Genomic DNA, 24,267 nt, shown 5'->3' with positions numbered 1-24,267 from the left:
CGTCCCGCGGTCTCGTGTGTGGAAGTGATGTCGGATGAAATGAAGAGTTTGCGCTAGCTGTCGCGGATCGTCACAGAAGCGACGAGGTGCCGCTCTCAATTAAAGCTGATCTCGGCTTTTGAGCTCACGCTTCCTGTGCGCCGTCTTCATAGTTTAAGATTTGAACAACGGAAGCCTGCGGGTAGTCGTTGAGATTCAGGCGGCGATAAAGTAGATATTCATGATCGTATCCCTCCGACTAAATACGTTTGCCACTTTCCGTTTACAGGTGAAGATGACCGTCTGGCTCTCAAGGGCAAAGTGACCGTCGAGGACCTTTTTGGGAAAGATTTCCGGGTCCACGACCCGAACGCTCGATGGATCAGCGGTACGTAGGCTTTTGCTTTCACCTGCCGGGTCTTTTTATTAGCGCCGCGCCAAGAGATTGTGAGATTTGGAGGTATTTTGCATCCAGACCCCAGGTTGTGGGGGAGGTTTCTGTGAGGCCAGCGATCATTTTGAGGTAGGGCTTGCTTCACCGGTCTGCATAATTGGGATCTTTGTCCTCAGGGCAAAGCTTTTCCTGGCTCGCTTGGAAGTGCACTGATGTGTTGCGTTGTGCTCGGCCAAAAATCCTCCCCGGGTTTTTTGAAAACCTTTGACATCTAATTGTCTACAGTAAAGGCCAGTCGCGTCGAAACAGAACGCGCATCTCCCAAAAGGTTTTCGACATCACCTGTTGTCAGCCCGCAATTCCGTCTAAACGGCTCATTGATTTGCACTCTTTCGTGTGGAAAAATCAGCAGGGATGCCGCTTTCAAAGCATTTTTTTGGTATTTATTGATATGGCTTGAATACTTAAATATATATAGGTATATACTTATATATCCACAATATTGCATTAGATTTGTTTTTAGCCAATGTCAATTTTGCGTAAGATAAACGTATCCGAGGTAGAAAAGTGCCATATGAGTGAAAGTCTATTTACCATTTACCTTCCTTTTGTCGATAGTCATGGGTTGTTCTACTCCGGTTTCAAAAGGTCAAGCTTTCAATAACTTCTAGCACTGCCTGTCACCGGAAATTCGTATTTAACAGGACGTCAAAACAGAGCGCAATATGATTGAACTGCTTGCTTGAGTCAACTGGTTGCCTCTTTGAAGTCAATTGGTGGGTTTTGGTTTTCAGAAGGATGACGGATGGGAGGCGGGACTATTCTAATTATAGTTCAGTTAACTATTTATTCATTCAAAATAAAAGCCAATGTGTTTTTACCTTTCCAAAAGGGACATTTTAGAACCGTAATTTAAATACGGTTATACCGTAATATTTTTGCCCGAGGTTATCATGCTGGTAACCAAGCCAACCCGTTTTTACTGTTGCTAAGCGCGGAAATGAAATCGACAGCAGAAAAGCGACGTGAAGGTAGAGAAGCGCCGTTCAAATTCTCTTTTACTCCATTTACATTTGCTGACCGTTTCATTATGATTACCTATCACGGTTAACTTATAATAAAGTTATATCGTTTGTTGCGTCACTAATGATGCCAAATGAATGATGTCAAACATTTTTGTGAGGTCATAAAACCAGCGTCTTATATCTGCCGTCTGGTCGGTCGCGGGGCTCTGCCGCGCGTTTGCGTCCGCGCCCGCCCGCCCTCCAAGCCATTTGTTCCGCACGTCCAATTACCTGCGAGCGTGGCACTCATATTTCTCCCGCCCGTTGCGCGGAGGCGCGCACGGGCGCCGCTATTGGCGCAATAAATAAACGAGCGCGCAAACACTCACATGGCTGCGGGGGACCGCCGACGAGGAGGGGAAATTATAGACATTATTTTCCCGTGCGGCAAAATCGCCACCGGGCACCACTACCCAGACGTGACGGGATAACGAGGCTGATTTTCTTTTTAACCAAGGCGGTGAATAGTCCCGCCTCGTTATATGGAGCCCGCCGATTGGCTGTCGCACGCTCGCCCATTAGCGGTCCATCCGACACGCCGGTGAGCACCGTGATTGTTGGGTCTGGTTCCTGTGATGGCGACCTCTGTTCTCCGTATGTTGCGGGGCCTCGATACTCCTCCCCGGTGGCCCGTTTTGGCGCCGACGCGATTCCATCGCGGTCCAACGGGCATCGCCGACAACAAAGTGCTTTTTACACATCTGGAGGCCAACATCTGTTCGGCGTCGAGCTCGGCGGGCGGGTTCAACCGTGCGAGATCTTATTATCTCTGCTGGAGTTTAAATATGTTGTTGCGGAAAGTCAAGCAGCGTTAAATCGCAAGTCGCGTATTCTCCGAAGCGGTGCGTCTCAATCTTTTGTTCAATGATGTACTCCGTGTGAAAGATTTTTCCTGCCAAGTACCATCCCTCGCCATATTTTATTCAGCCACTTCATGGCCATTTTTTGTCTCTTGAAACATAACAAAAAGGCTTACTATGTGCAAAAATGACTGGGTTAGAACACAATGTAGCAAGAAGTTGTTTTATGTTCCAATTAATTTGTCCTGGATTTGAAAAGAAAGCTGTATTATTCCTGTCACGCGATGGAATTTTATTTGCTGATGCTGCAGAAACCTAAATCTCCCGTATCATTTACAGTAATCCCTTGTTTTTCACTGTTCGTGGGACCAAACCCCCCGACAGGGGAAAAACCGCGGGCACCGGTGCGGCGTGGGTTACAGCTCCTGCCCTCATTGGTTAATTGTCTCGCCGGGAGCCGATTGCGTGTCTTATGGAAGTGCACGCATCTTGTAGGAGTGCCCCTTGTTTTTCAAAGCAAAGTAGCTTCAAAGGAGTATCTCTCGTATTCTGAATTACGCTAAGAAAATGCTCTCCACTGGCTTCAGCACGGGCAAACTGGAAATCATTGCTAGCTGAACAGCGCGCCGTACAGCTAGCATATATTTATGCAGTACCCAAACACACATGCCGAGATAAAGCCCTCCTGCTGATTTTGTTGGCCTCGTTCTAACCCCGAGCACCTGGCCTCCTTTTTGGCATTCGCCGCTTCCCCGATGAGGCCTGAAAATAGAATTATCAGAGCAGCGAGCGTCTCTTGGCCGCCGCTTTTATGTTTCCGTAACACAATTAAGACGCTAAATGAAGTGATCGCGCGGCGCAATCATTACGCAGTGTAAAACTTTAGCACTTCTACTTGAAGATGATAAAATAATGAATTTGGGCTTCATCTGTTCCTCGCCAACGAGCACTTGAACGCTTTTAATGGTCGTTATCGCAAAAGAATAATATATACCTTCCCTGCTACGACTGCTTCTTCTACAATGAGATGTCGTCTAATTAGCCCTTTATTGTTTTTCGGTCAAAATAAGCTCCAGTACGAGAGTAATGATGATAATTTAGTTCAAACGGGATGTTATGGAAACTAGGCGTTTCAATTGCTAGCGTTAAAATATGCTTTCCATTGTGAAATTATACAGCCAAGTAAATTTTTCACGTCAAAAAAATGTGTTTAAACAGGGGTTAGCGTGTTATGAGTTCTCTTGCGTTACCTGTTTGTTTTTATACGGCATTAACTATAGCATGGTACATGCTAGCGTGCTAGCATTGAAGTTAATCATGCTCAACAGACTTCACGTGAAAAGATGAATAGGATGAAAATCAGCACGGTGAAACCGAAACCTGTTGTTAACATGCTAAATATTAGCATGCTACATGTTAGCATAGACAGAATGTACATTTTGTTCTGGGTTAAAGTAAAAAAAAAAAATGTAAAGAAGTAAAAGATACCTAAAACCTGAGTTAATTTTTTTATTTAGGTATGGGCCAATAAAATAAGACCACTTCCGATGTTCGTTTGTTGTGTTTGTGTTTATTGTGTGAATTTTTCAACTCTCGTTTCGAGAATTGGGCCGTACCCATTTGAAACCCCAAAACTAATTCAAAACCCTAAACAAGGCCTGGAACCTTATTTTGAAGACCTAAAAACCAGATTTGCAAAGATAAACCAGTCAAAGGCTAAGCAGAGCTGCAACATTGAAAAGTAATCCCTGCAACGGTCTAATTTTATGATGATTTTTCAGAGAATAAAAAGTCTTGTGAAATCCTTGATCCTTGCCCTTGGCCACATTTTTTTCTTTTATGAAGAAACACACAAAGCTATTTTAATTCTTGGAAGAAAAAAAAATGGAATAATATGTCGTCTTCAATACCGGCCGAGTAAAAATTTCTAATTGCCATTCAGACGGCCGCGGCACCAAAAAAAAAAAAAAAAATCAAGCCGCTTCTGCTCGGAGAGAATGAAATATGGACGCGAAGGTTGATTTGAATAATAGAGCGCGGGGCATGACGTCTTATCGGGCGGTGGAGACATCACGGGGACGTTTGAGATAAGGCGACAAGGACTTTTACAGCGGCTGCGGGTTTCCGTGGCGGCGACGGGATTATCGCTTGTTATTAAAGATCACCGGATAACAACAAAAAGTTCCAAAAAGTCATCTTTGCTCGCGGATGTCATGTCGTTTATTTTCCGTGATCACACGGTATACGCTGTTCAATTTCAAATGGGACTCGCTGCGGAAATTGGACATTTCTCACATTTGCGCACGGACACTCGTGTCTACTAAATAGTCAAAGATTGTTCACTCTCCTTTCACCCGAGAAAAAATTTGTGAGCTTTTTCTGTTTATTAGGAATGGGTTGGTTGCACCAAAACACCGGTTTCTGACCAAAAAGTGGATTTTTTTGGTCATACTGTAATTTTTTTTTTTTTTTTTTTACATTGGCGCACAGAGTTGTGCCTCCAGAGATTAAATAGCCAAGGATTGTAGACGCTATTTTATAAGTAGAATATGAAATACCTTTTCCCATTTTTACTAAAGGGTTGCTTTTACCAAAACAGTGGTTACTGACCAAAAAGTGGAAAAAACACGCTTTTCATCAAATAGGAACAGTGACACGAATATTTTATGACTTGCGTGACATCACAAACCATAAAAACAAGATTTAAGACTAAATAAAAATACTTTATTTACAAATCCACAGTGATGCCACACTGCCATCTACTGGGATGTGTTTGTCATTGGTATGCTGATTAAAATTCAAAGAGGGCATACTGTGGAAGTCGGATATATTTTTTCATTTGTTTACAAACAGTTGTGTTTGCATTGATTAAATAGTCAAGGATTGTAGATTTTTAGTTAAGGGTTGGTTTCACCAAAACACCAGTTTGTGACCAAAAAGCAGAGAAAACAAGCTTTTCATGAAATAGAAACAGTCACACGGATATTTTATTTCTCGCGTGATACCTCAAACTATAAACCAAGACGTATTGATGGGCAAAATCATTTACGTCGAAAGAATCTCAAATCCGCAGTGATGCAAAGCCGCCACCTACAGGGATCTGTTTGTCGTTGCTATGCTAATTAATTTGCAAACGAGACATACAGTGAAAATTGGATATTTTTTACATTTGTGTCCAAACACTGATGCCTCCTTCCACTAGATTAAATCGATTAGGTTTTTCAGTTTTATAATAGATGTTAAGTTTCACCAAAACACTGGTTTCGGTCCAAAATTTGGAAAAGACAAGCTTTTCATCAAATAAAACTATCGAAATCAAGTATTGACTTCAAATAATAATAATTCACGAAAGAAATGTGAAATGTTTTGATCGGAAATCGCAATGCTGCCATCTTTAAGGATGTCAAAAATGTATACGTCCGGTTGAATGGGCGAATATTGGAAACGCAGCTCGCCGCCATCAGCATGGCGAGCGCGTGCGGCGGCCATCATTATAAATCTCCCGTGCAGTCAGGTGATTGCAGTTAGGAGACATCGCATAATCAACATTATTCCGCCAAGGTGAAAGCCGCCCCCCTCCCCCCAAACCCCTTTGGGACGCCTCGCTGGGACTGAAGCAGCTGCTCGCCATTTTAATACGGCGAGCGGGAGCCGTTTGTTCTGCACTCAGCCAGCTGGGGATCCCGCAAAGAAATGTTGACTTTGACGCCGTCCCGTAACCACGATGTGTATTTTGTCCTTGTACCTCCTGTCGCTAGTATTTTGTCCTACTAAAAGTTGCGATAAACTCCAAGTAATTGATGGGATTAAGTTAGTAGAAAATAGCGGGAAAAATGAACTGCCACCGCTTCTTTTCTTGTTTTTTTATCTTTTTATCCCTTGTAAAATTTGTGTTTTCACCAAGGGGTGCCCTCCAATTTGCCCGTACCCATTTCGAATCCCAAAACTAATTTAAAACCCTAAACAAGGTCTGGAACCACAATTTTCAACCATTGGGCAAATGGCAAATTGAGGTTCTACCGCAAACAGATAAGTTCTACAGAACAAAAAAACATTCATGGTATTGACTTCCTTTTCTTTCGCCCGCTGCACAAGTAACGACGCGAGTGTCACCTCTTAATGGCGTTGCGCGACGGGCCATTCTCTTGCTAATGAGACATGGCTAATTAGCACAAACATTAAGTGTAAGCGCGCACTGATTTAGTGTTGTGGAACAGGCGCGTTAGTCAACCGTAATGTTCCATTTTTTTAAGTGCCTTGAAAGAGATGAAAAATATCAGTTCTTTAATTATGCATATAACACTTCGTTACACACACACACACACATATATATATATATATATATATATATATATATATATATATATATATATATATATATATATATATAAAACAAACAATACATATCTACTTTGTTTGAAAACATGGGAAGCTAGCTTAGCATAGCATGAAGATAGCTATTTTGGTGAACCTGGCTAGCTGGCTAGCATACTAATTCTTGCTCATCATCATCTTCATAGTCACATACTAATAATAATTTTAGTAAGTTAGTTAGTTAGTTACCTAGTAAAAATGGTAAAGTGTTCCTTGACACACAGACCACTACTAGCTAAATGCTAACATTCTGTTTTTGAAACACCACAAAAGCAACAAAATTGTTGCAACTGTGCTATAATTTTAAACAGCTAGATAGGTAAAGTTGGTAAAGTGTTCCTTGACGCAGTTAACTAAATGCTAATTTTCCACCTTTCAAACCCCATAAACGCCGTTGCAGCTGTCCTATAATTTGACAAGAACAAGCTGTCGATATTCTTGTTCTGTTTTTAACACAAAGGGAGGAAGATAAACACGAATGAGGCGCCCTACATTTGTTTTCAGTGGCACATAACAATTTTAGAAGTCGCTTTTGATTCAAATCTATAAACTAATGTGCTTTTTTTTTTTTTTAAAAGTCCTATTTCATTCAAGGAAAGAATATTCTTCCTAGCAGCATTCGTTCCCAAGCTGGGTTATGAATTGCGACTTTAAAACTGCAACAATATTTTTGCTTCAAAAATGCGTGTGCCGTTTCTTTTGCTTTTTTTTTTTTTTAATCTGTTATCTTTTGTATTACACTTGTTGCACCCATCCCTTTCTTCCTTCATTTCCGCTTCCATCCTTGTACTCTATCTTTTGCAATCCTTCTTCTGCTGCGTCAATAATTTTCTCTCCATCTAACTTGGGTCTGACCTCCAGGCCGCTCACTTTATTATAAACACTTGTTTTTTGACGCATTCTTGTGTATGAGGCATCCCTCTCACATATCCATTATTTCCGTGCATTTTTATTTTTATTTTTTTGCACCGGGGGTCTGCCGGTTTTCCGGCACATAATAATAACCTTCAACAAGCGCTTGAAAGGCACCAATTGTCTGGCGGTGAGAGGAAATGCGGCAAAAGGTAGTGTGAAGTAATGAGCCGAGAACTCCGTCCTCCCACGCACGCAAAATAAAACAAATTTAAAAAACCCAAACCGCAATATATGTTTCTGCTTTTATTGAGCTTTGTCGCCAACTTGGTGCCAAGGAAATACATAGAAGTAAATTGTGGAGCTTTATTCGTACAAAAGTAAGCATTTGCAATGGAACTATGTTTAACTGAGTAGTGGAGTTTCATTGAGATCCAAGCTTATGATATTTTAGTGCAAAGGAAGAAGTGGAAGTTAAGTAGCTTAATTTGGAATATAGTAGTGCTTTGCCTCCATTCAGGTGCCAAGGAACTGTGTTGAAACGAGTTGAGGACTTCCACTGAAACCAACATAGCACTTTGCCACCATCTTCTTGCCAAGAAACTATGTTGAAATGACGGGATGAGTTTCAATGAAACAAAAATCGCATTTTTCTGCCATATAAGAGCCAAGGAATTAAAAGTTGTTTAACATGCTTAATTTGGACTATAGTAGTGCTTTGCCACCTCCTGGTGCCAAGGAACTATGTTAAAATGAGTTGAGAGTTCCACTAAAACCAACACAGCACTTTGTCACCAACTTATGACGTCTTAGTTCCAAGGAAGTATATTCAAGTTGGTTAAGAAGCTTCATTTGGACTAGAGTAATGCTTTGCCACCATCTTAGTACCTATCAACTATGTTGAAGCAAGTTGAGGAGTTCCACTGAAACAAACATAGCACTTTACCGCCATTTTATGACATCTTAGTTCCAAAGAACTATGTCAAAGTTAGTTAGGAGCTTCATTTGGATTACAGTTGTGCTTTGCCGCCATTTTGCTGTAAAGGAACTATGTTGTAGCGAATTGAGGCGTTCCAATGACATTATAAGGTGTGTGTTCTTATTTTGCAGCTAACAATGCTAAGTAACATTACTTGATAGCTCTTAACATGGATAGGTGGCTAGGTGGTGGCTAATGAAGGCTGATTGACACGCCTGATTAAAAAAATATTGTGAAAAAGTGTCCGGCAGCAGGTTGAGTGCAGCCCGCAGTCATATTTCGTCAGCAGTTTCATTCTTGGCACCTTTTGCTCATTTGTTAGCGCGCTCATTTGTCAAAGAATTGAAATTCCACACGGGCTTCGGAACAGAAAGGGGAAGAAAAAAAAAACCTCTACTGCGGACTTTTTTTTTTCCATTCGGCACATAAAAGGAGCAGAACATGGTTATTATATGACATTATGACACCTAAGTGTGTTTTAAGATTGTCTTTAGCGTTTTATGAATCACATCTGTGCCATCAGGTGGCCGAGATTTAAGATGGTAGACCCGCTGTTGCCTTTATGCGCTCTCACGCAAACGCCATAATTCACGCTCATTTTCGCGTGCCGTTTATACACAGCCACTCGTCTTCTACGACCTCGGGCGCCACGCAAATGATGTGGAACCTGAAGGGGAATCTCATTTTATTTGCCACGTTAACATGGTTAGCTTCATGGCTGAAGATGGATGGACAAATGGCTTTTTTTTTCATTCTTTTTGAGTGAATTGAAAAATTGAATGTATTCTATGTTTTGAATAATAAATAAAGACAAATAAATGAATGGAATTGACTTCTACTTTTAGCTATTTTAAATAAAAAATAGCAGGTTCTACTGACCATAAATATTGTATTTTGAGTGTTTTGTTTTTTCCAAGAAACAGGAATTCTTTAGTACTCGTTAAATATGAATTTGAAAAATTAATACAGCTTTAGAAGCAGATTTTTTTAGCGATTTTTCTTGTTAGTTTATTGTACTTCTGAGGACAATTAGGGTCGAAAAAAAAATAAAAAAATGTGACCTGTTTTACCACTTTCATCTCAAAATTCTCAATTTATTCTTGAAATTCTGTTATCCTTGAAATGTGGTGGCTTTAAGGTCCCAATCAGAATTCTCGAGTGAGGTAAGTGTCTAAGAAAAAGGATGAATGAAAATTTTAAATGTATTAATGTCATCTTAAAATTGTCTTAATATGAAGTCCGATTGTACTCAGCAGGGGCCCCACAATTGAACCCTGTGGAACGCCAAATCCTCCCAGGTGCCACCTTATTCATGCGTCCACTGTAGTAGATATTTGTTTTTGGTCTCTATCTTTGGAACTACCCCACTAAGTGCTAGTGCACTCAACAGGGGCCTCAAAATTGAACCCTGTGGAACACCATATACTCTTGCGAGCATTTGTGTCCACTGTTGTGGACATTTTTTTTTGGTCCGTGATTGGGTGCGGTGCAATTGAATTTGCTGTCCTGTCGAGACAAAATAAACACCATTGAATAGGCCAGCTCTCAGGAGGTTATGCAAATGTGTATACACGTTGCCCCTAAAATGTTGTATTGTTATCATACGAGCTTAGCAAGAATAAGCTAAGTGGCAGACAGAGGCAATGATGCTAGCATGCGGTCTGCAGTGCCGGCCTCCCGCGCGTGGCCCAAGGCGTGCCGCTGTATTAATAAGACGAGAGGGGCCATAGATCAGAGCGGCAAACAGCACCCTGGGCTAACACGCCGCCGTCCCGGTGAGGTTCCCCGGGAAAAAGAGCGGCGGAGCGATGGATGGAAGGGAAGCGGTAATGCCTTGGGTGGTGTGGAGGAGGGGGAGGAAAAAAAAAAAAAACAGCTGCCGGCCTTGAAGAGCAAGCGAGAGGAAGAACGGAGAGGCGATGCAGGGACGATAAGGACTGAAGTGATGAGGCGGAGGAAGTCCTGACAAGGGCAGCCGGGGGAGCCATCTGAGAGAGACTCACTGCATCAGGATTTCGGAAGAGGAACGAGACAAACTTTTAAGAGGAACTCGTCTCAATAATCTAAATCCGGCTCACGACGTTCACCTTTGGAGATAAATCCCGAGGCGTGGGCTGGTTACCAGATGGATGCTTTACCGGGGTTTTAAAAAGTTAAGTTTTCAATTTAACTATACTAATGATGCCATCTTTTACCGTAGTTCCCCAAATAGAAGACACGTTTTCCCCCAAAATGAAGGCCAAAAATATGAGTGCGTGTTGTAAACAGTAACTTAAAAATGAGATATTTATTCAACAAGGAAGCTTCATCCGTTGGCCACATAAGTGGAGTTTTGACGTACAGATGTGCGTTTTTATATCGCTCGTATTCTTACTTACAATAATTACCGTAACGGGAGGACGTCAGTTGGCTGTTAGCAGCCGGTGCCTGTTGCAGCTAACAGCAGCTCGTGTTCGCTGAGGTTATCGCGGCATTTTTTTCAACAAAAGAAGCGAGCAGACTGAACCAACGGTCGAGTCTATCCTGGTTCACACACACAGGAATATTACTAAAACGTAAAGGTTAGGATGTCTCCATCCGATTCAACTAAGCGTGCAACGGTTAGAGAACATGGAAATGGCCCGTTGGTACTAAAAGCACTTTACAGTAGTAACTAGTACTGTTCGTTTACCTACTGATGGAGCGAATGAGGGTTCAGTGTCTTGCTCAAGGACACTTAGACATGCTCACGAGGGTTGGCAGCCTACGACCAATTAACCACTGAGTCACGTAGGTCCAAGCGGTATTTTCAAACGGAATTATATAACCACACGCATCGCAACATTCAACTTGAAATATTGACCGTTTTGTGCAGCCCTAATATATAGCTATATAATGTCAGCACCTGTCACCGCAGCGGAATACCAGTCAGAAGCTGTTTCGCTGTGTATGAATGCTATCGAAATTGCATATCGGTCCGCTGAGGGACGGCTATTGAAAAGTTGTATTCGATATGAATGTTGTCAAAGTTGCCCATCAGCCGCCATGCCGGACATTTTTTTAATAAAACCGCTTTCCTCTGTTTCTTCTCCATCTGTGAGCTTATTTGTATTCCTTCAAATGCCAACTGTCTCAAAGGAGATCTTTGGAGAATACGCTACACGGAGCCCAAGTGCTATAATGAAGCCTCTCTGCTTTCCATACATGAGCTCATTGTTAGCTTCTTAGTATTCCGCTGGATTTGTGTAACAAGGAGATAAGGAACGGGGGGAGGGCGGCGGCGGCGGCGGCGGATTTTGTCAATCTAAAAATATCCCCCTTTGCTCTCCCGAGCACGCTGCCGATCAAAGCCGCCGTAATGGTAATTTAGTCACCTCTAATGGTCAATTAGCTAGCAGCTAGCAAACACGGGGCATAACAATCTCCGGGTGCTAATTAGCTGTGCGGCGTGTGTGGCTCGGCGTCGGGGAGCCGATGGACGTGGAAAGCTTGTTAAACAAGGAGGACACGCGGCGTCAACTTCCTCCCTCTTCCTTCCTCGGAGGGGTTCTCGCGCTAGCTTTTCATTTTACAAACGCGCGGGAATCGCTAGCAAAGGCGGAGTGTAAAGGAGGAAGTATTTTTTTGCATTTTTACACAGATTTGTTTATGGTAAATTAATATAAAGTTTGAAGAAAAATCACACAAGTGTCTTTTTAAACAGAAAAGTCCTCATAATTATGAGAATTCAGTCATGGTTCCGGGCTGAATTTTTTTTTTATACAAGATAAGTTATTGCATAACTTAAACAGGAAAAAAAAAAAGTGGTTTTCAAAAGATCATTTCAAATCCTTCGTGCAGTGCAGCATCTTAAGAACATTTTTGAAAGATTGAAAATCACTCAACTTTCACCACCGTCATTAAGCTAAAAAAAATTCCTGCTGAGAATAAATGACGTAAAAAATATCTTGCAGCAAGTTATCTCTTTGTTAGGACATGTGCCCCTTATCAACTTTCTCCTCTGCAGCGCTATTAAAGGTGTGTCACATTGAGGCGTCCTCCTGATGCGATGAATCAAAAGCCGTGGCGCTGAAGCCTCGTTACGTTTGACGGCTTCGCTCTGCTCGCATGAATTCGAACGATGCCCGCGCCGCCGTTAAAACCGCGCGGCCGCCGCTAACACCGCGCGGCCGCCGCTAACCGCCGCTAACCGCCGTCTGTTGCCCACGCGGCGCCAACCACGACCGAGGTGACCACGGCTTAAAACGCTCAAGGCCTGATTTAAAAAAAACATGTATGATTCATTTCATGTTTACACCATGTTTACCAAAATACGCAAAATACTGCGTGCAGTAGCTGCAAATTCATCTTCATGATTATTATCATTTTAGCATGTGCTATGATATTACAAATCATCTTCCCTTGTGATATTACGAGCTGGATCCAATCACATTTGCATGATTTATTACAAATCTGTAACCATTACAATCGGGGTGCCACAAGGCTCAATGTTAAGCCCCTTCTTATTCTGACTTCATATCAATGATTTGTGCTCATATTGCTTGCTTTAGGAAATGTAATGAATAATTATTGTTTACATGGGATTAAAATCCATGGATGGGACTATCTATCTATCGGGTCGATTATCTTTTTTGGCATTTTTATGAATCCGACGGCCTTTAATAATGTATATTTGTAAATGTTATTTTAATTGCTCACCTTGACTAATAATCTTTATCCACATTGGTCCTGGAACAAAAAAAATAAAACAAAAAAACAAAGAATAAACGTATAGGTCTATCTGTATTTAATAAGATGATACACGTTCGTATTGCTATTTACGAGACTGTGTAAAAAATATTTATATATATACCCATCCGTCCTCTCTTTTGCAGACAATGAGTTGCTGTACCGTGACCGTGACGGCAACGTGGTCCGCTTGGACGTGGACACCAACGACAAGACCGTCCTGGTGCATCACAAGAAGTTTGTAAGTCATCCAATCACAGGAAGAGAGAAATTCAATTCTGATTTTATAGCTGCTTCAGCAATTCTCCTCCCGCCTTTTTTTTAAAGCTTCATTAAACCGAATATTATGGCTCACAAATGTGCTCGGCATAGTTAATCCCGGGCTTGCTTTTTGCCTGTAAACATCTCCAAGAAGGCCCGAAGATGAATGCTAGCCGGCCGGCCGCGCGTCAGACGTTTAAAGACTTTATTTAAATGAAACGGCGTCGTGCGTGCTTAATGATGTCGTTTCTCTCCTGCAGGAGATGTACAAGGCCAGCAAGTACGAAGTGTCTCCCGACATGAAGCATGTGCTGCTGGCCTACAATGTGGCGCCGGTGAGCTTTCCTTTGCTTTGTTTCAACTCTTTAAATCATCCCTAGGCGGCAAAGGCAGAGGTTGGCGATCCTTCACCGACTACCAATTGACGGGAAACAAAAAAACGATGAACCGAGCTTTGACGGAAAGTATCAGTGGCCAGTCTTGTTTACCAAAGATGGTAAACGTGCCAAAGATGGGTGTTGACAAACAATAAATGGCAAACGAGAAAAAAATGGTAAAATACACAAATTCGGAAAATTTAGCCAACCGACCATGACAGGAGGGCGCCCAAATCGGGTGCTGGCGAATTATGAATGACGAACCAGCGTAGCTTTATAAAACGATGACCTCATGGTTTCAAAGTAATGGAGGCATGGGTAAACGATTATGGTTTGGTTCAGTTGGAAAAGAAAAGGCGGACTGATTTCGAGGAAAGACGGCAATTGGTGAACTGATCATGACGAGAGGGGGCCCAAAACGGGCGCTGATAAACTACGAGAGAGGAACCAGCGTAAATTTCTACGATTACCTCATGGTGTTAAAGTGACAATGGAAGCATGGGTAAAATACGACGACGGGCTGACGATTATAGTTTGGTTCAGATTGGGGGGAAAAAATGGCCGACTGAAAAAAACACCAAAGAGGGGCTCGGATAAATGTTGAATGACCGACCCCCCCCAAAAAAATTGCAAATTAAGCACCTCTGATGGTGATAAAGTAATGATATATACAGTACGTGAGTAAAATACACGGACCGATGGACAGACGATTACAGTTTGAAAAATTGGCGAACTGACCATGACTGGAGGGGGCCCAAAATGGGCGCTGACAAATTATGAATAACCAATCATCATACAGTACATTTATAAAACCATTACCTCATAGTGTCAAAGTACCAATTGTTGGGCATGTACTCAAGTACCAAGAAAACTGATCAGATTTGTCCAATTTTTGGCAAATTTGACCAAATTTCTTTGAGCTTGTATTTTTTGGGCCATCTTCCAAATCAAAACGACGGTTTTCCAAAAGTTCATTGTACCCCGCTGAAGGTTTTGTTTCCTCCGAATCGTGCTCTATCGCCGCAAGCAAGAAGGTTAAGTTATTTATTCTGTCTTGACAGGTTTGCCGCCCGAACTTGCCTTTGTATGTTATACTTTTATTGTACACCTACAGCACAGTAAAGTTTTTTTGTTTCTTTGGTACCATTTCTTTGCCGCTTTCCTCGCAGGTGTACCAGTACTCCTACACGGCTTTCTACATCATCTGTAGCCTGGAGACGCCGTGAGTCTTCATTTATTTTCAACGACAACCATCAGGGAAAAAAGAGCATTATACGCTATTATACCCTCAAATGTAAAGAAATGGTCTTGTTTGACGTCACATTCACTCAATTGAATGCAGTCGCTTCTTTCGATACAATTTTCACACTCATAGCCGCGTCTTCATCTTTTCACGGCCCGAGGTCAGCAGCGAAGAGATTAATTCGCCGCCCTTGGCCGGCGTTAGCCTTGATCGATTCCTTCGACTCCTCTATAGAAGATATCATAGAATGTTTGTGGTTGACTCCATGCGCGTGAAGTTGTTTTTCGTCGGGTTTTAAGCGCGGATTCACTTTCAAGTCGATGTAGCGGCGTGGATGGTGAAAATGTTTTTGGGCCTTATAGGGAGACGTGGAACTTGAACCCCCCCGAGGTGCGCAACGCTCAGCTGCAGTACGCCGGCTGGGGGCCGCAGGGCCAGCAACTGGTAAGGGCCACGTCTCACATGGCAGTTTTAAAAAAAATACCGTTTCGTAAATGCTTAACAATTTTATTGTAAGTTTGAGAAATTTTTTGGGGAGTAGTTAATGTGTGCAGCTTTTGAAGCAGCTAACTAGCTAAGCTAACAAGCTGACGTCAGTTTGTTCCACTCTGTGACTTTAACCCCTGGGTGTCGGGGGATTTTTCACTAACCTCTTCTCACGCGACTTGGTCTGACTTTGAAAAGGTCATAACATCGTCGAATATAAACATTTTTTTACTTTCAACCACTCAAAATGTTCGGTAGCATCAGCCCTATCATATACATATGTATATTTACATGTATATGCATATATCCCAAGGCTGTTTCTTCTTTTCGAAGAATTTTAATTTTGTGAGAAAAAAACCCCGTCAGCTATTCAGTGCTGCAGATTTCACCGACGGGAATATGCAGAATATGCGTTGCATGAAATAAAATGCATGAAATAAAAGCTTTCCTGCAGCATTTAGTTCTTGGATGGAAGCCTTTTGTCAACTACAAGTCCCACAATGCATAGCAAGAACTTTGCATTATGGGAATCAGGCTAAGCCTCTCAATGAAGTCTTTGAAAGGCTTGCAAATGTCATAAGTTGTCCGATAGCGCCTCCTCTATGGTTCTAGGGTCTCAACAGAAAAATTGCTATTGCGCCCTGTTCGCGAGACGCCGTTGAAAGAATTCATGCAAAAATCGGGGGAAATGCATGATAAAACATCGGGTTTTCGACGTGTCCAATTTTGACAATACTACAGATTTTAATGGCAGTAAATGAGACTGAAATGGGCTAAAATTGACGTCTGCCGGGTTTCCTCACCCGGGATAGACTCCATCTTCCCCTAATGAGGATAAGCGCCGCGGAAAACGTATGGCGGGGAGCGGAGCGGGGCCGGGCTTCGATCGCGTCGAGGATTGACGACGCTGACGGAAACGCTTGAGAAATTCTCTCTTGTTCCCGGCCAGCTCGTAAAACCTGCCGCTTGTTTTACGAGCGCGCCCCGCCATTGACCGGGGCGCGCTGCATGATGGAAAAGGGAAAAAAAAAAAAAAAAAAAACACCGCATGGGCAACCAAGTCCATTCAGGCTTTTTTTTTTTCAGTGGTTGTTATTTACTGGAGCGTTTTGGAGCTGACTTTTTCAGGTAAACAAACTTCAGTCATTAGCTTGCGTGGAGGAAATTGATTGACGACTTCCTGAGAAGGATTCTCATTTTGAAATTGTCATAATCTTGCAAGAATGCAGTCATATTCTGATTTGACTCAGATCTATGGATGTATTTTCACAATTCCAAATTTACTTCCAGAATAATCTTTTTAACGTCAGAATTCTATCAAATGTATGAGTTTATCTATTTATTGGGGGGTAGGGGCTCCCATTCCCTTTTGATAAATGTTTGGGAGTTAATGATTTTAATTATTTATGTATTTATGGGGGGCTCCCATTCTGCCCTGTGCTTTTTTTTCACGGGAAAAATTATTGCTGAATAGTCAGCTGGGGTTTATTGATTTTTTTTCTTTTTTTTTGGGGGGGGGGTGCCCTTAGTATGAAATTCAATGAGAAAAATTTACTGAATTTTAGCTACCTTTTTTAGGAAGAATGCTTGAGATTTATTAAAAATGTCTCTTATGTATTCATTTTTGTTTGTATTTATGTATTTATTCATGAATTTATTCATATATTTACGGGGGCAGGGGACACTCCCATCCACCCCATTCTGTTTTCATCCAAAAAAACTGTACTGATCCGTTAGCTATATTGTTTGGAAAAATTGGGGGTTGATTTGGAGGTTAATTATTAAATTTTGCTCATGTATTTATTTATTTATTTGTTTGCTCGGGACTCCCATTGCTCTGGCTTATTACCTGAAACATGTTTACTGAATGGTTTGCTCCCTTTTTTCGGAAGCATTTTCGAGCTTTATTGATTTCTTTTTTTATTTATTTTATTTTACAAGTGGTTATTTTGTTGTTGTTGTTGTCATTTTTTCTTTATTTTTTGGGACTTTGGTGCTCCCATTTCCCCATGCTTTTTTTTCCTGGAAAATGTTTACTGAATGGTTCCCCGGTTTTGGGAAGAATTTTGAGCATTATTGATTTACTTTTTTAATTATTTTATTTTACAAGTGGTTATTTTGTTGTTGTTGTTGTCATTTTTTATTTATTTTTTGGGACTTTGCTTTTTGCTGCTTTTTTTTCGTTGAATGGTTCCCTGGTTTTGGGAAGAATTTTGAGCATTATTGATTTACTTTTTTATTTATTTTATTTTACAAGTGGTTATTTTGTTGTTGTTGTTGTCATTTTTTATTTATTTTTTGGGACTTTGCTTTTTGCTGCTTTTTTTTCGTTGAATGGTTCCCTGGTTTTGGGAAGAATTTTGAGCATTATTGATTAACTTTTTTATTTATTTTATTTTACAAGTGGTTATTTTGTTGTTGTTTTTTTTAATTTATGCATATTTACGAGGGGTGCTCCCATTCTGTCTTTCACGGAAAATGTTTTCTGAATGCTTGGTGGTTAATTATTGTTTTTTTTTTTGTTATCTATTCATTTATTTATTTTTCTATTTATTTTATAATTATTGTGTTGAGGCTCCAATTCCCCTTGCTTTTTTTTTCCCGGACAAATGTTTACCGAATCATTATCCCTCCTTTATTTGGTAGAATTTTTGAGCATTTTTGCGCATTATTGATTTCGTTTTTCTTTTCAGTGCAACAGTTATACACGGAATGTCATTATTTACAGTCCCAACTGCGCACAAAGGAACAGTATAATAATACTTTACACAATCCTGCAAATTGAACTTGCAGAATTACAAAAGAGGGGACTGGAGAGCAGACCTCCACCAAGGCCAAAACAACATTGTAAGAAAACAGTTGGAAAGCATCCAACAAGCCGAGAGCCGCGCGTTTGCTTATCGGCATGCCGAGGTGGTCCGCGCGCGAGATTTATCATCGGGGGCGCCCGACCCCCAGTGGCACGCCGGTCACCGTATCACAGGTGAAAATCCACCTCGGGCTCCAAAGACGCATTAATGGGCGACCTTTGACCCGCCTGACACGCATTTCCGCTTTTATTTACAGCAGCGTCAGAAAAATGTTAAGAAAGGTGGAGGGAAAAAAATCTCGCCTCTCAATTTGAGATAAGGCGGCCAACACAAGGGGGAACAGATTTGGACTGTGGGGGGGGGGCTTGTTGGAGAAAGGCTGAGCGATAACTCGGGCTGCGCCGTTGGCTGCCGAGCAACATTTGCAGGCAGTCCTTTTGTTTTTTTTTCCCCTTTTTTCTTCGATTTCAATTTTTAACACCGTTTTCAATGTGGCCTTCGAGTACGTTGGGAAATTGGGCTTTCGAAAGAGTGTTAGGTTTATAAAATAGGGTTTTATGACAGGGTTAGAGCGTTAAATTGCCTTTTCAAGACAGGGTTAGGATTTTCGATTTGGGTGTCAATTTGAGGGTTACGTATTAAGAATTTAAGACAGGAATTTAACCCTAACATTTTCTCCTCGAACGAAACATTGCTTTGACCGTTGTGTCTTTTGTAGATCTTCATTTTCGAGAACAACATCTACTACCGCTCGACGGTGGAGAGCCGCTCCATTCGTCTGGTGTCCTCCGGCAAGGAAGGTGTCATTTTCAACGGCCTCAGCGATTGGCTGTATGAAGGTACGGCGTCAATTACAGAACTTTTCAAGCAGCGTCCCCTCTGACAGTAGTCCAGGCTGCAATATTTGCCCAAATCCGCATTGTTGGATATCTGACTTTTCTACAAAACTCCTGAATCTGAGTGGCTCTTGGAAAGAACCCTGGGGTACTCCAAAGACCTCTCAAGCCGACTCGCTCATTGGAGTCGATGCAAGTCATTTGGGGCCGTCAACCGCAAGGCTACGTATGAAGAAAGCGGAGCGAGGGAAGCATAAGCGAGCCGGGCGCTACGTTAGCATCCATTTTTACAGGCGGAGCGCTCGCGCTGCTCCAGTGGAGCCGATAGTTTAAAATCAGAGCCGAGATCGAAAACGGAGACAAACTAGCGCATGGTGTACAACACGCTGTAAGTAGCGTAGGAAAATGGCCGACCTCAGGTAATTGAATGGCGGCGCGCAAAGGTCACACGCGACGACGGAATTAGCCTGCTTTTAATTTCACGTCGGAGCGCCTCGTCGTTCCTTCTTCTGACATTTAAAATGAAGCGAGTCCGGGCCGCTGTTGATTCTCGGCTCTTTAAGCCTCAAACTGCGTGGCAGCTGCCTCGCCTATCTGCATTTATCGCTTGTTTACTCTCGGATGGAGTGGAATAATACGATGGCGCTATGTAGGTTTTAGGGAATTCCTCAGCCGAATGTTTGTTTAATCTCCTTTTGATTTGATCTGCTGCTGGGTTTGAAATGTACACAAAAAAACAAACAAATATTACAGTTTATTGCTTTGCCGGTTTGTTGGCTATGTGGAGTCCCTCAGGGGTCTATCCCAAGTCTGTTCACGATTGCTGCTGAGTATCTGCATTATAAGGCGCTCCTAAAAGCCTTCAATTTTCCCTAAAGCTGACAGTGTGCCTTATACTCGGGTGCGCCTTATACTGCACATAAACCACGAAAAAAATAACATGATTTATTCACCGTGTAAATTCTTAATTTTTACCTCTCCATTTCAGTTATAAATGTAGTTTTCACTCTTAACATTTTTGTAACACCCTGAAATTCACCCTGAAAGAGTTTTTCGAAGTTTAGAGTATCAAAAGTGGGTTCAATAAAGACTTACTGTTCCAATGGACTCACGATTAAAGTTGAGTTATGTTTGAAAATACCCAGCGAGTTTCATACTAAAATATATAGCATCCGTCATTCCTTCTGATATTAGAACGGCTTGTCCTATCGGTATAGGGTAGTAGTCCGGGCTACAACGTTTCCGCAAATTTGCGTTGCATAACTCCTGAATGTGAGCGGCTCTCGTAAAGATCCCTGGGGTACGCCAAAGACCTATTTTCAAGCCGACTCGCATATTGGAGTCAATGCAAGTCATTTACGGCTGTCACCCGCGCATCATCCGAGCGGATCCTTTTCCCAAAGCGCTTTCGGCGCGAATGAAAGGCAATCGAAAGGCTCGTCGCTTTTTAAACCCGAAGAGCGCCCCTCGCCGTTCTTACCTGAGAAGCTTTTCGGCGATGCTCGGTGCGATACGTGCAGCGCCCATTAGTGTATGCACGCTCGGCCAAGGATGATTTTTCTCGCGATGACTCAGACTCTTCTGGGGGGCCAAGGTCAAGCGGAGGCTCAGGCCGCCGCCGAGGAGAAATGAGGTTTTAAGCCGCGTCCGCCTGTCACCGAGCCGCAGATTTGATGCGAAAGGGCGGGTGAAAAGGTTAGCGAATAATCTCCCAGCCTTGAATATCCTCTGCCGCTTGCATTGCTGCCATAATCTTTCGTGTGTGTGCGCGCGTGTGTTTGTGTGTGGAAGGAGGAGCCGGGAAATATGAAAAGCATATTGAAAGACTTGTGCACAATTTTCCGTGTTGACAATTATTTATATATATATATACTGTAGCTAATTAGCTTTGTAAATATAGCTATCTTCCGCGTGCGCATTTTCGATTGTTTCGATGGAGTGGGTGGGTAATCTTGAATGATGTCCCTGATGGCCCCTCGTATTCTGCTGAGCCCTGATAAACGTGAAAAAAGAAAAAAAAAAAAAACGCCCGCCATGACTTTGATTTGAGTCACTTTTGCCTGGCAGGTATTTGTGTTCCTGCGGGCGACTCGCAAGTAAAGATGTCAACTTCAGATTTCTTCCTTTTGAAGTGTGTGTGAGGGGAGAGGAGGGTGGGAGGGGCATTTAATAAATTGACATGAAAACACAATCAAGAGTGCGACGCCGCTGAGGATGCCGCCGCTGTCTCACCTCCTAATCCCACAAAAGCATCTCTAATGAGATTTTCTGACGCCGTCGCTGCAGTCAGGTGGGGTGGGGGGAAGGGAGGGGAAGGGGGGGGGGGGGGTCTCTATTCAAATCAATTGTTGTTTGGCTGCCGCACAAACAAAGACGCCCACTCGCTTCTGCGCCGATGGGAGGACCGCGTGTGAGTTAGAAAATAGAAGGCTAGCCAAGGTCATTCGTAGGTGCGCTACAAAAGAAAATCATGGCAATCACGAAAGAGTTACAACATATACAGAGAGGGAATATCGGCTCGGGTATCGGGTACTCAAGGAGTCTCCCGATACTCACCACCGATACTTTTGGCAAAGGAAGTAACAGTCCTCCTCAGCAGTAGCTGGCGCTATACGATGGCGGGGAGCACTTTTAATCGTAGCACTGAATAAATTAACAAATTTATTTTGAAACAAAATGTGTTATTAAATAAATTGTGATCCAATCAATTGGACTTGAGAAACGTAAAAATGTGTCTTTGGGATTGAATGAGTTAACATGTGAAGCCCGTTTAGTGTTGAGGCTAAATACACACACATATATGTGTGTGTGTGTGTGTATATATATATATATATATATATATATATATATATATATATATATATATATATATATATATATTTTTTTTTTTTTTTGTTTGCTTGTATTTGTTTTATTTTGTTATTTCTATGTATTACAATTAAATTCTATCAATATTTCAAATTTATTTTTCAGAGGCAGAAATATGTCTGATTTTGCAAAAGCACATTTATTTTATTTTAAATTATTTTCACTCATTTACTATGTATTTTTATGGTCTATGATTTTTTTTTATTATTAGAGACATAAGTCCTGTTTTGTGAAAATGCATGGCATTTATTTATTTTTCTCCACATTTTTTTGTTAACCCTCTATGTATTTCATATTTTAAAACGATTGGAATGAAAAATCAGGAGCGATTCAGTGAAAATGCATCACAGCTATTTTTTCACGCCGCGCGTTTCCTCACGTTTCGCGCCGACTATTTGTTTGCTAATCGCGCCCACTTGTCCAGTCGTCAAGATGGCGCCGTGGAAATCGTCCGCCGGTCGCAATCTCCATTTATCAAGCGGCGAGCAATCATCCTCCTCAAGCCTCCGTCCGCATGGCTTCCACTCGACTCCCGCCAAACGGCATCTGGGCCTAATTGGCTCTTTTCGACCTCGCGCTGGGCGCCGTGGCCTCGCGCCGTCTTCCGTTAAAACACCCAACGCCGCCGACGGCCCGTTTTGCTGGAGGACTCTTCGCCGCCGAGGGGCCGGACCCCGACGACGGCTAATGGGCCTTTCAAGGTGATGGCGGGCGCTGGCCTAACAAACGGCGTCCGGCCGCGCTTTGGTGCAAACATCCAATAATCATTGCCCCCAAAGCCGCCCGGCTCATTTCGCCCAATTATCTGCGGCGCTATTGTGCATTCCAATGAGGGAAATTTGCTTGTTGGACTCAGCGGCGCGCGGGATTTTTTTTTTCGCATAACTTCTTGAGATAATAAGGACGTGAAGTCAAGTAAAACTAGCGTAATTACAGCAGCTGGCTTCATTGGCAATCTATTTTCTTATTTATAAATGACATTATGAAAAGTTTTGCGCCGCTTTTTGGCTTCCTTTGGGAGTACTTTGAATTCTTTCATTTGGGCCAACATAAGCGAGTTTTCGAGTGGTTGGAAGTGAAAAAATATTCATGAATATCCGAGTTACGGCACCTCAAAAGTAGAGACAATTTTGGGAAAATTGTACTCAGCGATACATTTTTCAATAAAGTTGAAGAAGAGGCTGGAAAATTGCTTTAGGTGGTCAAATACTAAACTGCGAGAATACTTTAGGTTCTAAAGTACAGATGGATTTGATTCTTTCAGGTTAAGGGTCTCCAAACTAAGACCCGAGGGCCATTTGTGGTCCGCCAATGCTTCCAAGTGGCCCACAATATATCCTAAAAATGACATTGACTACTCATTTCATTTTTTATTATTATTTTTTTTTTTACTGCAGAGCTTTGTAGATATGCAAATGTGGTATATTAATTTGTTTCCACCATTTTCTGCTTTGTTTCACGCACCAAATTGTGAACAATTATTCCCGTCAAAATGTCTTTTGGGAGTTCATGACGGTTTTTGTCTTTGCGTCTTTTAGAGGAAGTTTTCCGCTCCCACATCGCCCACTGGTGGTCTCCGGATGGCGCTAGATTGGCGTACGCCACCATCAACGACACCTTGGTGCCCAAAATGGAGCTACCCATGTTCACCGGCATGCCCTACCCGACGGGGAAGGAGTACCACTACCCTAAGGTCGTTATATTCATCACAAATTCAGTTTTGTCAATGCTGGGGAATGTTCAGTTGTATTTAACTTTTTAACTCCAAAAAATTGCATTCAATCTTGAATAATTCTTGCGTAGTTAATTAATGACTCAAATTCTTTTGCTTGCGTGCAGGCGGGCGAGGAGAACCCCGTCATCACCTTGTACGTGGTCAACCTGAATGGACCTCTTCACACTATCGAGATGAGGAGGCCCGATGACCCCAGATTGAGGTCAGAGGTCAAAAGCAGGTCACTGCTCTGTGACCCTGCCACATTTTTGATCGTAATAGTTGGAGTTTTTCGTCCATGGCCGACATTGGATCTCTGACGTCCATAGTTGTCAACGGTACACAATGAGTTATATTGACGGTGTGCGTTGCAGTGAGTTTTACGTGACGATGGTGAAATGGGCCACCACGACTAAACTGGCCGTCAACTGGCTCAACCGAGCCCAGAACATCTCCATTCTGACGCTGTGCCAAGCCACCACGGGGGTCTGCGCCAAGGTCAGCCGGGGACCAAATGTTTGGA

The 24,267-nt window shown here is 42.3% G+C and overlaps 1 protein-coding gene across 3 annotated transcripts in view; it reads left to right on the top strand.

Moving 5' to 3' along the window:
- Positions 1-24,267, top strand: part of LOC148408052 (A-type potassium channel modulatory protein DPP6-like) — a 115,972-nt gene that overhangs the window by 83,048 nt on the left and 8,657 nt on the right. For all 3 annotated transcript variants that reach the window (XM_088401687.1, XM_088401690.1, XM_088401688.1), the window contains exons 3-11: positions 269-367; positions 13,296-13,390; positions 13,671-13,745; positions 14,957-15,009; positions 15,393-15,474; positions 19,045-19,165; positions 23,569-23,723; positions 23,870-23,967; positions 24,119-24,242. In XM_088401687.1, the coding sequence (XP_088257813.1) occupies positions 269-367; positions 13,296-13,390; positions 13,671-13,745; positions 14,957-15,009; positions 15,393-15,474; positions 19,045-19,165; positions 23,569-23,723; positions 23,870-23,967; positions 24,119-24,242 (902 nt within the window). The remainder of the gene's footprint in view (positions 1-268; positions 368-13,295; positions 13,391-13,670; positions 13,746-14,956; positions 15,010-15,392; positions 15,475-19,044; positions 19,166-23,568; positions 23,724-23,869; positions 23,968-24,118; positions 24,243-24,267) is intronic.

Source organism: Hippichthys cyanospilos, chromosome 19 (assembly GCF_059441005.1).
Source record: "Hippichthys cyanospilos isolate Australia breed blue-spotted pipefish chromosome 19, RoL_Hcya_1.0, whole genome shotgun sequence".
NCBI lineage: Eukaryota > Metazoa > Chordata > Actinopteri > Syngnathiformes > Syngnathidae > Hippichthys > Hippichthys cyanospilos.
The sequence above is the reverse complement of the archived record's forward strand: the minus strand, read 5'-3'. Positions and strand labels throughout refer to the sequence as shown.